The 13,492-nt window shown below is 43.9% G+C and overlaps 3 protein-coding genes and 1 pseudogene across 3 annotated transcripts; 3 read left to right on the top strand and 1 right to left on the bottom strand.

Moving 5' to 3' along the window:
* Window positions 1-6,254: 6,254 nt before the first annotated feature.
* On the top strand, window positions 6,255-6,806 carry LOC146635589 (histone H2B 1/2). The gene has a single exon (XM_085347823.1). The coding sequence runs from the start codon at window positions 6,270-6,272 to the stop codon at window positions 6,642-6,644; it is 375 nt and encodes a 124-aa protein (XP_085203949.1). The 5' UTR covers window positions 6,255-6,269; the 3' UTR covers window positions 6,645-6,806.
* A 1,515-nt stretch (window positions 6,807-8,321) lies between these two features.
* On the top strand, window positions 8,322-8,985 carry LOC146635588 (histone H1 pseudogene; annotated as a pseudogene).
* A 1,888-nt stretch (window positions 8,986-10,873) lies between these two features.
* Window positions 10,874-11,280, bottom strand: LOC146635587 (histone H2A-like). The gene has a single exon (XM_085347802.1). It carries the CDS (start codon window positions 11,278-11,280, stop codon window positions 10,894-10,896), a length of 387 nt encoding a protein of 128 aa, XP_085203928.1. The 3' UTR covers window positions 10,874-10,893.
* Window positions 11,281-11,594: 314 nt separating this feature from the next.
* LOC146635586 (histone H3) lies at window positions 11,595-12,015 on the top strand. Its single transcript, XM_085347777.1, has one exon. It carries the CDS (start codon window positions 11,605-11,607, stop codon window positions 12,013-12,015), a length of 411 nt encoding a protein of 136 aa, XP_085203903.1. The 5' UTR covers window positions 11,595-11,604.
* Window positions 12,016-13,492: the final 1,477 nt, after the last annotated feature.

The raw sequence follows: 13,492 nt of genomic DNA, 5'->3' as shown, positions 1-13,492 counted from the left end.
CCCCCCCCCCTTTTTTTTTTTCTTCTTTTTTTTTCAAGCGACCTTTTCTGGTATTATTGGAGACTTACTTATGACGGATAGTCCTCCCCAAGCTGCTATCAGGGCAGGAAATTTTCACCCCTACGCGTCCAAAAGGCAAATGAATCGCGCATGAGCAAAGCCGCTGCTCCCGCACTGACTAACACAGTCAGTTCATTTAGTTTTATGCTGTTTTGTGGATCACAAGGTTTAAAACTATGTTTAAACACCCACTCTCACACACAAAGTAACGCCACCAAAGTGCCGATTTCGGGTTACCTTTGCCGGTCTAGGCCCGGATAAGGTTTGGAATTGTGACATTAGAAAGGAATTTAAGTTGTAGTTCTAAACTACATTTAGGACGTCTTTTACTCTATGTACTTCCACGATGTTATTTCTCTCTCCAACAATGTAGTTTACAATTACATTAGCATGATCAATTATGAAAATTAGGCCGTGATGTTTTTTTTAGCGACTTTTCGGACAGCCAAAAGCGATTTTCCTTACTGAGGAGTTGGCAACACTGCAACCTGTAGATGATCACTAGCTGGAACCCTCATCCTCTCACCCGGGCCACTAACCCCTCCTGTGCCAATAAGTACAGTTATAGTTCATGATTCATTCACAACCGTTCTTCACAGAAACACCTTATGAACTTTGTCTCCTCTCATTGCAGGCATTCAGAAACTTCTGGTTTCGTTCCCTGGCCCGAAAACTCCCTTTTCCCTCACCTCACAGAATCCCTGTGTCCATAGTTATTCTAGTGCCTTATGTTATTTTTTACAGTTCATGTTTTATACTTGCTTTCAAGTAAATCACACATCTCTCACAGGTCACGTCACACCATGATTCACAGTTGACGGTCAAGCCATCGCTATTACACTCTTTTGTAAATAAAGTCTTGTAAATCCCATTCACCAGTGCCTCAGAGACAACCCCCCCGCCCAGTTCCTTAGAGAAGGGGGGGGGGGTTGTCTCTGCACTACTTATGGTACGATAAGGTACAAAAACATATTTAAACACAAGAGTCACCATAAGTGCATGCTTTGTTGTGTAGTGTCATCATGTTTTTGTGAGAGTTTGCTCTTTTTGTAGGGTGGCTACAGTCCGGCTTTCCTCTACAACCGACTCAGATGAAATTCTCTTCATGTGCACCAGTGACTGTAAAAAACCGTAGATGACCTAATAGCTCCCAAAGAATGAAGCCAGTCTATATCGCCACCCGGTGTCTCGCTGCAGCATAGGTTAAACACCCGCCTTCTTCATGATAGCAGATGGGACTGGAGCCAGACTAAAATAAAAAAATTCTCCTCAGATAAATTTTCCTAAAGATTTTTTCATTCATTATCAGCAGTTCTCATGATGCATATTTGTCCTCAAAGGCGCTCCTTTATCACATGTTTGATTCTAATTACTAGCATAATGCTGTTAAATTGGGCTGTGACGTCAGCTTTAACTGGCAGCTGCAGTCACAGAGAAACTTGAGCCTTTCTGTTTGGGAATAGCAGATAGAGCGGGGACGCTGAGAGGAGGTCCAGTGTTTATGTTACAAAACCACGACCGACTGTTTCAACCTGACAGCCTGAGGTGTTCTTCAGTAAACTGGACTGAATATGTGCAAACAGCAGCGTGTTTTCTGTCTCTTGCCACAACTGTATTTACATGCTGAAACCGATTACAGCCATTTGGCAGCTTAAGTTCAAAGTTATGTTTAATGTTTTCACTGATCAATAATTTTAGAACTGACTCTGTGTGTGTTTGTTTGTTTATTTATTTATTTATTTTACTGAGTTTTTATTAAATACTAAGGTAAAAAAAAAAAAACAGTCTATGAGCAATACCTCATTAAGAATCATTCAAAGCTAACATGTGCAGTACTCCGTACAGCTTACATCCTTAGAAAGTAACCACTTCAAACATTAAGCCTTTGAGGTTCACACCAAGAAAACTGCAATTTAAGAAATAATTCTTTGCATTGTTTATTCCTTTAGAACAACAGCAACAAAGTTTAGATATTTTTTTAACCAACTCTATAGTTTTTTAAACATAGTCCTCTACCAAACAGTAGAGATTTTCATTCATGGCAAAACTCAGAATACAAAAAATATTTTTTTTAAGTTTAATAAAACTTATAAACTTCTGCAACTTCGCAGCAGAGTACACTGAACATATAAAAGAGAGTTGTAGTGCTATAGAACCCACTGCCATTGAGATTTAGAGGCGTTAGATTTCCGGTGATATGCAACAAAGCACTGCTGGTGGGCATTCTTCACAGAAACACTTTGCACTTCTGACAATTTCACCTTGACACTCCCTTTGGACAGAGGTTACACCGGCCTCGGTTGTCAGAGTGAAGTGGCAGGTGTCCCAAGTTGTCATAACGCACATCTTGTTGTGGATGTGAAGGTCTTGGGGTGAAATGTTTCTGCTGAGGCAACATTTGAGGTGGAGAAGAAGATGATGGTCGACCAACCTTTGATGGAAACTGCTAGACAAAACCTTTTGACAGGGAGCGGTTTCACATTCAGTAGGGCACAGTCCCTCTTGTGAACAAGCCAGGCATTTGAGATGCCAAACAGCGGAAAATACCATCGCCTTGATTTTGCTGGAGTCCTGTACATTATTCCTGCGGAGAAGCTTGTAGTAGACTCCAGCCACCACTTGCCGTTACTTATTAGGGTGTGACCCTAACCCTAGATATGAAGCAGGGTGGGAGGGATATTCCTGCTGAGGTCAGCTGTTCAGTGTAAGTGATGTCCTGCTTTAATTTAGAGATTGCCGAACTGCTGCTTTGCCTGGGTGGATTTCTGGCTATTGGGCCGAGGTCCTTATACACCGGTGGCTATTTTCATTTGTTTTAAAATCGGTTTAACTTGACAGGAGCTGAAGGCTAAGATGGAGTAGATGACCTGCTCCACCTCCTGACCTATAGTCACCTCAGTAGTGTTGCTAGCAGAAGTTGAAGTAAATTATGTAGAAATATTCATATTCATTCATATTCTTTTCTACTCACAAAAAGCGTGAATTCAGTCTCCTTGAAATTAAGGGACAATTTATTGATATCAAACCATATCTTCAAAATTTCCAGTTCATTTTCAATTGTATACAAGAGATCCTTTACATTACCTTTATGCTACCTCCAGTAACGCTGTGGGAACCTTGGAGTCATTTTTGACCAGGACATGTCCTTCAACGCACATATTAAACAAATGTGTAAGACTGCGTTCTTCCATTTGCGCAACATCTCTAAAGTTAGAAATATCCTGTCTCAGAGTGACGCTGAAAAACCAGTTCATGCATTTATTACTTCTAGGCTGGACTACTGTAAGTCATTATTATCAGGATGTCCAAAAAACTCGCTGAAAAGCCTTCAGCTAATCCAAAATGCTGCTGCAAGAGTCCTGACAGGGACTAGAAAGAGAGAGCATATTTCTGCTGTTTTGGCTTCCTGTTAAATCCAGAATTGAATTCAAAATCCTGCTCCTCACATACAAGGTCTTAAATAATCAGGCCCCATCTTATCTTAATGACCTTGTAGTACCATATCACCCTATTAGAGCACTTCGCTCTCGCTCTGCAGGCCTACTTGTTGTTCCTAAAGTATTTAAAAGTAGAATGGGAGGGAGAGCCTTCAGTTTTCAGGCCCCTCTTCTACTAATTACATCTGGTCCAGGTTCTCATCAAAAAGTTGAGTGAATTTTATTAAGTCTCTTATAGATAAAGTTCACCTATTGGCAAAATTTGATGATTTTAATTTTGTATTTGGCTCGACCTTGGAGCGTGTTTGTTAATGTCGGATGGGGGGATGGGAGTGAAGATGGCACAAAAGTGTCAGTGATTTCAGATAATCTTACTTTTAAAATGTATGATTTAATGAAGAAATGGTATCAAGTATATTGTGATCAGCAAGCATAGAGGTTTGGAGAGAAAAGGTAACAGAAAGTATAATTCTGAATTAAGAATGAATTATACTACTATTCACCTTATAGTACCATATCACCCCATTAGAGCACTTCGCTCTCGCTCTGCAGGCCTACTTGTTGTTCCTAGAGTATTTAAAAGTAGAATAGGAGGGAGAGTCTTCAGTTTTCAGGCCCCTCTTCTGTGGAACCAGCTTCCAGTTTGGATTCAGGAGACAGACACTATCTCTACTTTCAAGATTAGGCTTAACACTTTCCTTTTTGCTAAAGCATATAGTTAGGGCTGGACCAGGTGACCCTGAATCCTCCCTTAGTTATGCTGCAATAGACGTAGGCTGCCAGGGATTCCCATGATGCATTGAGTTTTTCCTTTCCAGTCACCTTTCTCACTCACTATGTGTTAACAGACCTCTCTGCATTGAATCATATCTGTTATTAACCTCTGTCTCTCTTCCACAGCATGTCTTTATCCTGTCTTCCTTCTCTCACCCCAACCGGTCGCAGCAGATGGCCGCCCCTCCCTGAGCCTGGTTCTGCCGGAGGTTTCTTCCTGTTAAAAGGGAGTTTTTCCTGCCCACTGTCGCCAAAGTGCTTGCTCATAGGCAGAGGTGGGTAGTAACGAGTTACATTTACTCCGTTACATTTACTTGAGTAAGTTTTTTTAAAAAATTTATTTTTAAAGTACCTTTTTGAACGATACTTTTTACTTTTAATTGAGTACATTTATGAAGAAGAAACGGTACTTTTACTCCGCTACATTTGCAAAATTCGACTCGTTACTTAAAAAAAAAAAAAAGTTTAACACATTAGATAACATGCCGCCAGTGGAGTTTCCGGTAACTTTTTAGTAGAACCTTGAGAGCAAACTGCTGCTGATGCTTAACCATCACTTCACTGAGTGAAGAAAGGGCACATTTTTGTTAAATATGCAGAAATAGATGCACACCCATAAAACTTATGGTAAACTGAGCTGCCTTGTATGAACATATGTTGAAGATGCCTCGTTCTAATGTTTTCTCTGAGGCTGCTGTGACATTTGGAGCAAAAATGAATATAAAGTTTACAGCATAGCTTGTCACTGGAAATTGTTTGCACTGTTTATATATTTATATTATTTACTGTAGGTATTGGTGAAAAAAGCTCGGCAGCAGATTAAAATGAAACAGAACAGCATTTACATATTATAATAAATCACCAAATGAATACTTTTGCCCTTTTGCCCATGTTCCCGTGGGCGCTCTCTCTCTATATATATATATATATAAAAAAACAACAACACCCAGCACGCCCCTGTGGGCGGTCAATCCTTCAAGCTCGGGTCCTCTACCAGAGGCCTGGGAGCTTGAGGGTCCTGCGCAGTATCTTAGCTGTTCCCAGGACTGCGCTCTTCTGGACAGAGATCTCCGATGTTATTCCCGGGATCTGCTGGAGCCACTCGCCTAGCTTGGGAGTCACCGCACCTAGTGCTCCGATTACCACGGGGACCACCGTTACCTTCACCCTCCACATCCTCTCGAGCTCTTCTCTGAGCCCTTGGTATTTCTCCAGCTTCTCGTGTTCCTTCTTCCTGATATTGCTGTCATTCGGAACCGCTACATCGATCACTACGGCCGTCTTCTTCTGTTTGTCTACCACCACTATGTCCGGTTGGTTAGCCACCACCATTTTGTCCGTCTGTATCTGGAAGTCCCACAGGATCTTAGCTCGGTTATTCTCCACCACTCTTGGGGGCATCTCCCATTTTGACCTCGGGACTTCCAGGTTATACTTGGCACAGATGTTCCTGTACACTATATATATATAGAGAGAGGGGGTTCAGTCTAATATGTGTGCTCCAGTGAGACATTAGACTTCAGTAAAACTATGCAGTTACCTAATTATGCCCAGTGTTTAATCTCCACTGAGAGCTAAAACTCAGTTTTAAAGCTGTGTGCTGGTGAGCGTAAACTGTGACTATCACCATGTTACATGGGCGCTACAGAAACATGAAACAAGGCAGAATTGTTATTAAAATGATTGCATTGTTGTCCGAAGACATTACTGCTACTAACACATCCATATCTGCCACACAGAGCTCCACATGTACTGCTCATTTAGAACAAATGACTGTCAGCAAACGAGGACACAATCACACAGCCCACTGTCTTTGTTAGATGCGCGCCTGTTTCAGCAAAGTTCACAAACTCCCTCCAACACAACGTCCGGCCCACTGTGCGGCTCCACCAATGAGATCCGAGGGCCCGCGCAGTGGTATTAGCATACAGCCTGTATAAAAAGCGCCGCTCTCGGTCAAACAGCTCATTCGTTACTGCAGAGTATCGAGGAGAGAAAATGCCTGAACCCGCCAAGTCCGCGCCCAAGAAGGGCTCCAAGAAAGCCGTGACCAAGACCGCCGGCAAGGGCGGCAAGAAGAAGAGAAAGACCAGGAAGGAGAGCTACGCCATCTACGTGTACAAGGTGCTGAAGCAGGTCCACCCCGACACCGGGATCTCCTCCAAAGCCATGAGCATCATGAACTCGTTTGTCAACGACATCTTCGAGCGCATCGCAGCCGAGGCATCTCGCCTGGCCCACTACAACAAACGCTCCACTATCACTTCCAGGGAGATCCAGACCGCAGTGCGCCTCCTTCTCCCCGGTGAGCTGGCCAAGCACGCAGTGTCTGAGGGCACAAAGGCCGTCACCAAGTACACGAGCTCCAAGTAAACTGACTGCATCTCATACGTCAACACAACGGCTCTTTTCAGAGCCACACACTAAACTGACGAGCAGAATTCCAACTGTTAAACATGCAGCTCACTGTTACAACTACTGTAATCGCGGATGTGCACCTTTGTGTCACTGGGTGCTATCAATCCGCTGTACCGACCCCCAGTCAACAAACGTGTTCCGGTTTTTACTTTGTAGTCACTTTGTCTTTCTACGAACACAATTAATGCGACTTTTTATTTAACACTTGGTTTTAGTTCAAAGTATACTTTTCTTCTTCTGACATGCAAAGTTGAGCAGTCATTAGATTAAAATGCTTTGGCACAAAACTAGCATCAACAAAGCATTTTAATTGTTTTTTTCCTCACTTGTGGTGCCCCTGGATGGATGGCACTGTTAGCATTTGCCTATGCCACAGGCAGGCCCTGCTGTGTCCTTCACATCCAGCTTTCTGCAATTCCCAGAGGAATTTCCATCAAAGCTTTCTTCAATCTAACTCCTAATTTGATGGCTCCATAGCCACCTTTTTATCTGCCTTTATATAATGCAACTATTGTAGTAAGTGCTGTGCATAAGATGGAGGAGTTGTACAGGAGGTAGGAATGATTTCCTGTGGTGTTCAGAGGGGATTTTTGGTCATCTCAGTCTCTCACTAAACACACTCTGGTGACTGGTCAGCACATGATGGTGTGGGTCAGGGGTATTGTTCAGGATTTGACTTATGCACAAAAAAAACTGTGGTCACATATTTTTCAGTAGGTGGGATAATAACAGAATCCTCCAGAAAGAGGAGCAGATATACTGGGCATGAGCTTTATTAGTGCCAGAGCTGGGAAATGCACCCACATGGGCAGAGCAGGATAAAATAAATAACAAATAATAACAACAACCTTATTATATTATGATAATAATAAATAGAATAGATACAAGGATAAAATAATTTTTGACTAATAGCGAAAGAGTGATTAACAGTGAGATGGCTGTGTGTTTTTAGCAGGTGTTGAGTATTACACATTGAGATACTCAGTGATCAGTTTGTGGATGCAGACTAAGAGATCAGAGCCAAAGTGTGGAAGCGAGCTGCTGTAAGGTCACTAATGAAGCTTCTGTACAACAATGTGAGTGAAACTGTGCTTTGGTTAGAAGTGAGCAGCTGTCACACAAGTCTCGCTGCTCCGTGGGCCTGCAGCAGCATCGGTGTGTTTGCTGGGAGCTCGCAGCGTCACTTTGTCCCACAGCTGCGCTCACCAGATGCTGCTTTTAACTCGGAGTGCGTGAACAAACATGTGTATCAGCTGGAAAAGGCTTTTTACGGAGCTCTGCTGCGGCTCCACCGGTTTTAGCAGAGAAAAGAGTCCAAGAAGCCGCCGAGCAGCGCTGAGCTCCGCACCGAGTCGCCGAGCTTTGGGAGCTCCACGAACCGAGAGCAGAAAGCACGAGAGCCCGACACGAGGCCTGTACGAGGAGACACAAGCCCGCTGTGGACGGCTCCACTGTCGACCTGCAGTGCTGCTCACACACTCACTTTAAGCTCTTTGATCCCGAGACACGAAACACAAAATGAAGCTTTGCGAGACACGCGAGAGCTGCGCGCGCTGCCTTCACTCTCCACGGTTCTCATGATGCGTTTAAGTGCAGCGTGGCGCTTCCGACTTGCCATCACTGTACCGTGAATCTCGATCAGACGCGAAAGAGGAAAATGTCCGAGGAAGCTCCCGCACCTGCTGCCGTCCCGGCCAAGGCGGCCAAGAAGAAAAAGACGACGGCTTCCAAGCCCAAGAAGGTCGGCCCCAGCGTGGGCGAGCTGATTGTGAAAACCGTGGCCGCTTCCAAGGAGCGCAGCGGCGTGTCCGCAGCCGCGCTCAAGAAGGCTCTGGCTGCCGGAGGCTACGATGTGGACAAGAACAAGGCCCGCGTAAAGACCGCCATCAAGAGCCTGGTGGCGAAGGGCACTCTGGTGCAGACCAAGGGCACCGGGGCCTCCGGATCCTTCAAGATGAACAAGAAGGTTACTGAGAGCAAAGCCAAGAACCCCGCAAAGAAAGCCGCTCCTAAAGCCAAGAAGCCCGCCGCGGCCAAAGCCAAGAAACCGGCAGCAGCTGCTAAGAAGTCGCCCAAGAAGGCAGCAGCAGCTAAGAAGCCCGCAGCCGCTAAGAAGTCGCCAAAGAAGGCCAAGAAGCCCGCAGCGGCGGCCAAGAAAGCGCCCAAAAGCACCAAGAAAGCAGCAAAGAGCCCCAAGAAGGTGCTCAAGAAGGCTCCCGCAACAAAGAAATCCCCCGCCAAGAAGGCCGCCAAGCCCAAAGTCAAGAAGGCGGCCACAGCAGCCAAGAAGAAGTGAGCTGACACCACTCTCACACTCAACAACGGCTCTTCTCAGAGCCACCACAGCAACACACAAGAGCTCCTTCCTCTCACTCACTCACCACTCTGTCATTCACAATAATGTCCTTATTATTAAAGCGCTTTCCCCCCCCCCTCCATTGTCCTCATTACAATTACAACTTGGATTACTATCATAACTTTTGCACTGTCCACTTCCTGCTGTGACAAAACAAATTCCCCACGTGTGGGACTAATAAAGGTTATCTTATCTTATCATGGTGCACATTAGTGCTGTCTAAGCAAGTCTGCAACTACAAGAATACAAATATTAACAACTATTTACAATCACACCTTTGTAATACAAGCAATAAACTTAACTTAGCAACTACATTTTAAAATATTCTATTAAACAACACAATACATTCATAGACGCATGTTATTATTCTTGTATGAAATATTGAGTTCTGTTTATTTTAAAAGCCTACACTGGCTGTTGTACTGGAAGTACACTGTATATTTTAATGATACCTAGCTAATATAATCCACTTGAAAAGCTCTAATCTACAACTTTACCTGACGAAATCTAGGCCAGTTGAATTGATATTGTGTGATTTCAAGGACACATTTTACTCCAAGCTGAGCCCGTACTGCTATTTATTTTACCATGGAGCTCTGTAGCGTGAAGGATGAGGGGAATTAAATTATTTTCAATTCAATTTTATTTATATAGCGCCAAATCACAACATAAGTCGCCTCAAGGCGATTTATGTTGTTATTTGGCGACACAACTCCTATAATAACACAATAAAACCATTCTGTTAATCATTTGTAGGTTTAAAAAACTATATATTATTTCAAAATATAGTCTTGAGTTTACTTCTTGACCTCACCGATTCTTTGGATATCCCAGCTGAAGAAGAGTCCGGGGCTGCCCTGTGTCCCCCTCCACTGTCCTCTTCCCAGGTTAGTAACTGTGGCTTCTTGTTCTTGGCTGAGGCAGATTTCACTCACTTTATAACAGGCAGACCCCCACTGTCAATGCATTTTTCATACTATACAGTTACACACCAAAGTTTATAGCTGAACCAACTGATTTGGCACGTCAGAGGTCAGGGTTCAGCAACTTAATGTCATTCTTGAGAGCTTTAAGGTCGCATGAAATGCTTTGAGAAAAAAAATCCACTATTGTCCTTAAAACAGGTTGACAAAGACATTCTAACAAAACCCACACTTAGGAATCATTTCCTGTTCTTCTGATCACCAGCTGCCCCCTATTATCCAAGTAAACCTAAACACATTCCATTCTTCGAATTGTTTTATTCTACTCACAATAGACACTAAACCCTAAGCGTAGATGTGACTTTGCAAAATGTCCCAAATTCAGCAGCAGTGCTGAACACGTCGCAAACAGCTGCACATTTTCCTCCACCTGTCCCTCTCCACCTCACGTTGTTATATTTTCCTGTGTTTAACAAGGTTTGAACTGCGTGTTGTCTGTTTCCATGAGCTTAGAAACTGTTTTAATTATAAAGCGAGTGAACCATGAGTGTCCAGTCAGTTAAGCTATTAGTGACATCCAATGTATTCTTAATTAGTAAGATGAGCAATGAGGTTGAACACGACCCCACACCACAACGCAGGAGACAGAGCTTTTTGCTGTAGTTTTATATCAAGACCTAAAGTTTAGTCTATTCTTTTGTGAATAAAACAAACGCACACAGCTCTAGTTTTTTTTTGAAGGTGGATTTCAGTCCGTGACTAAGATGACATGAACGTACACTTCAAAGTAAATCAAGATGCATAATCTACATTTCCCAGGACACAAGTTGTTACAAACACTAACAGAAAGAAGGATGTTTGCTCAGAGAGAAGTGTGTGGCTCTTAAAAGAGCCTTTGTTGTTGGTGAAGCCGAGCGCTTTGCGTTTACTTGGCCTTGGCGGGCTTCTCGGTCTTCTTGGGCAGCAGCACAGCCTGGATGTTGGGCAGCACACCACCCTGAGCGATGGTGACTCCCCCCAGGAGCTTGTTGAGCTCCTCGTCGTTGCGCACAGCCAGCTGCAGGTGACGTGGGATAATGCGAGTCTTCTTGTTGTCGCGGGCTGCGTTGCCAGCCAGCTCCAGGATCTCAGCTGTCAGGTACTCGAGCACAGCTGCCAGGTAAACGGGGGCGCCGGCTCCCACACGCTCGGCATAGTTACCTTTACGCAGCAGCCTGTGGACACGACCCACGGGGAACTGAAGCCCGGCACGGGAGGAGCGGGTCTTGGCCTTAGCTCTGGCTTTACCTCCGGTCTTTCCGCGCCCACTCATTTTGACAGGTTCTTTTCTTCGTAGTATCGAGACTAAGAGAAAATATGGTCCGATCAGCTCAAAGCCTCGCTTATATTTCCGCAGAGCGCGCGCAGCTTCGTCACGCACCAATCGCAGAGAGACTTGCGGCAGCGCGCAACATCAATGCACTTTTCTCCAATCAGCAGCACACACCGAGGCGGGCGGTGCTCCACGTGGAGCCCGTCACCAATCACGAGCCGGAGCGGCACCGCGTCACAGCCAGTCACACACTATAAGAGCAGCGAGTCTCCTCTGTTCGCTACATTTTCTGCTCTTATCACAGGGAAAGAAAAGTAAGGAAGAATGGCAAGAACCAAGCAGACCGCTCGCAAATCCACTGGCGGCAAAGCCCCCAGGAAGCAGCTGGCCACCAAGGCCGCCCGTAAGAGCGCCCCGGCCACCGGAGGCGTCAAGAAGCCCCACCGTTATAGGCCTGGTACCGTGGCTCTGCGCGAGATCCGCCGTTACCAGAAATCCACCGAGCTGCTGATCCGCAAGCTGCCCTTCCAGCGCCTGGTCCGCGAGATCGCTCAAGACTTCAAGACCGACCTGCGCTTCCAGAGCTCTGCTGTCATGGCTCTGCAGGAGGCCAGCGAGGCTTACCTGGTCGGACTCTTCGAGGATACCAACCTGTGCGCCATCCACGCCAAAAGGGTCACCATCATGCCCAAAGACATCCAGCTGGCTCGCCGCATCCGCGGAGAGAGAGCTTAAGCTGCATGCTCTGCTACCAACAACGGCTCTTTTCAGAGCCACTTCACTCACACCAAGAGCTCGGTCCAGCAGTAGTAGCAGCTCATACTCGCACTTATATCTTCATGCTCTTTCTATTGTAGAAACTACAGTCGGCATGAACATGGAATTCACCGACTTCCATTACAAAACGTTTTTTTTTTTAATTTTTTTTTTCTTTTTTTAAAAGCATGAATTGTTGTATGCTGTTGTAATGGCTTCCTCTAATTATTCACGTATTATTTTCTTTTTTTTTTTAACTTTATTTACATATAAAATGCACATACACATACAATTACATATACAAAACCATGAGCACATACAACAAGGAGGAAAATCTGAGTCCACACAGCGTTCACAAGACTTAGTTTTAATTCGTTCCAGGGGAAAACTTTCCCAAGTTTCAGGTCCATTGTTCGTCTTCTCCGCAGGTCTGTAATGATATGTTTACTCACCACATCACTACTTATCTTTTGTTCAAGTACTCCTTTGGTACGGGTTTTCCAAATATGTGTTTATTACACACATTACTAACCAAAAGAGTCTCCTTTTGTCGTCACACATTTTTTCTTTAAACAAACCATATTTAACTGCTTTAATATTAACATCCACATCATAGCCAATCTCTGTCATCTTCTGCCTGATCTCAGTTATCCTATAACAATCCAATAGAAGATGTTCTAGGGTCTCATCTTCATCACAGTCTGTCATAGGACATTTCATGGTGGTAACAAAACAACTCCACTGTACCACCGCCCTCACAGGGAGGCGCCCGAGCTAGATGAGCCATACCACGTCTCTCATGCTTTCAGATAATATTTTGTCTTGTATATTTTTAACTATTGAAAGGTTTTCATCTTCATTTGCATACTTATATTGAATTGAACGATAACAATAATATTTATATTTATAACAAGGTGCAATAATAATTAATGTGCAATAATAACAGTGTGCAATACACATACACTTATTCTTCTTTTTTATACTAAGTTAATATACTGTGTTGTGTTGTTTGTTACGTTGTGATGTGTCATATCGTGTCGTGTTGTGTTATATGTAGTGCCGACGTAGGACAGTTTTTCCAATTTCATTGTACTACTGTACTATGTATGACTGTGCAATGACAATAAAGAGTTATCTTATCTTAATTACACCTTCATTTTTGGTTTCATTAATTATTTTCCAAAGCTCATCACATTTCAGTGCTTTGTACTAGATGATATGATAGGCCAAGTGCTCTGACGTATAAAGCGTAGACTCCTATTGTTTAAATGTGCTATAAAATACTCTAAACTACACATGTTATTATTGGTTTGCAGAGGCTGTTAAAATGTTATCTAACGTTAACATGTTGGTGACACAATTTCATCCTAATGGTACTCACATATTCATAGGGTTCATTTTTGAGACAAATATCAAGATCTGCACAAACTGACAGAAACACTGAAGCAGCTACCCA

The sequence above is a fragment of the Diplotaxodon limnothrissa genome, linkage group LG3 (assembly GCF_057381915.1).
Source record: "Diplotaxodon limnothrissa isolate DT_005_m linkage group LG3, D_limnothrissa_male_GT1.1, whole genome shotgun sequence".
Taxonomy (NCBI): Eukaryota; Metazoa; Chordata; class Actinopteri; order Cichliformes; family Cichlidae; genus Diplotaxodon; species Diplotaxodon limnothrissa.
This window is presented reverse-complemented; position numbering and strand designations above follow the sequence as displayed.

What these genes read in the sequence shown, in the direction of transcription:
- LOC146635589 (XM_085347823.1), top strand. Translation starts at nt 6,270, where the DNA reads ATGCCTGAACCCGCCAAGTCCGCGCCCAAGAAGGGCTCCAAGAAAGCC.
- LOC146635587 (XM_085347802.1), bottom strand. Translation starts at nt 11,280, where the DNA reads ATGAGTGGGCGCGGAAAGACCGGAGGTAAAGCCAGAGCTAAGGCCAAG.
- LOC146635586 (XM_085347777.1), top strand. Translation starts at nt 11,605, where the DNA reads ATGGCAAGAACCAAGCAGACCGCTCGCAAATCCACTGGCGGCAAAGCC.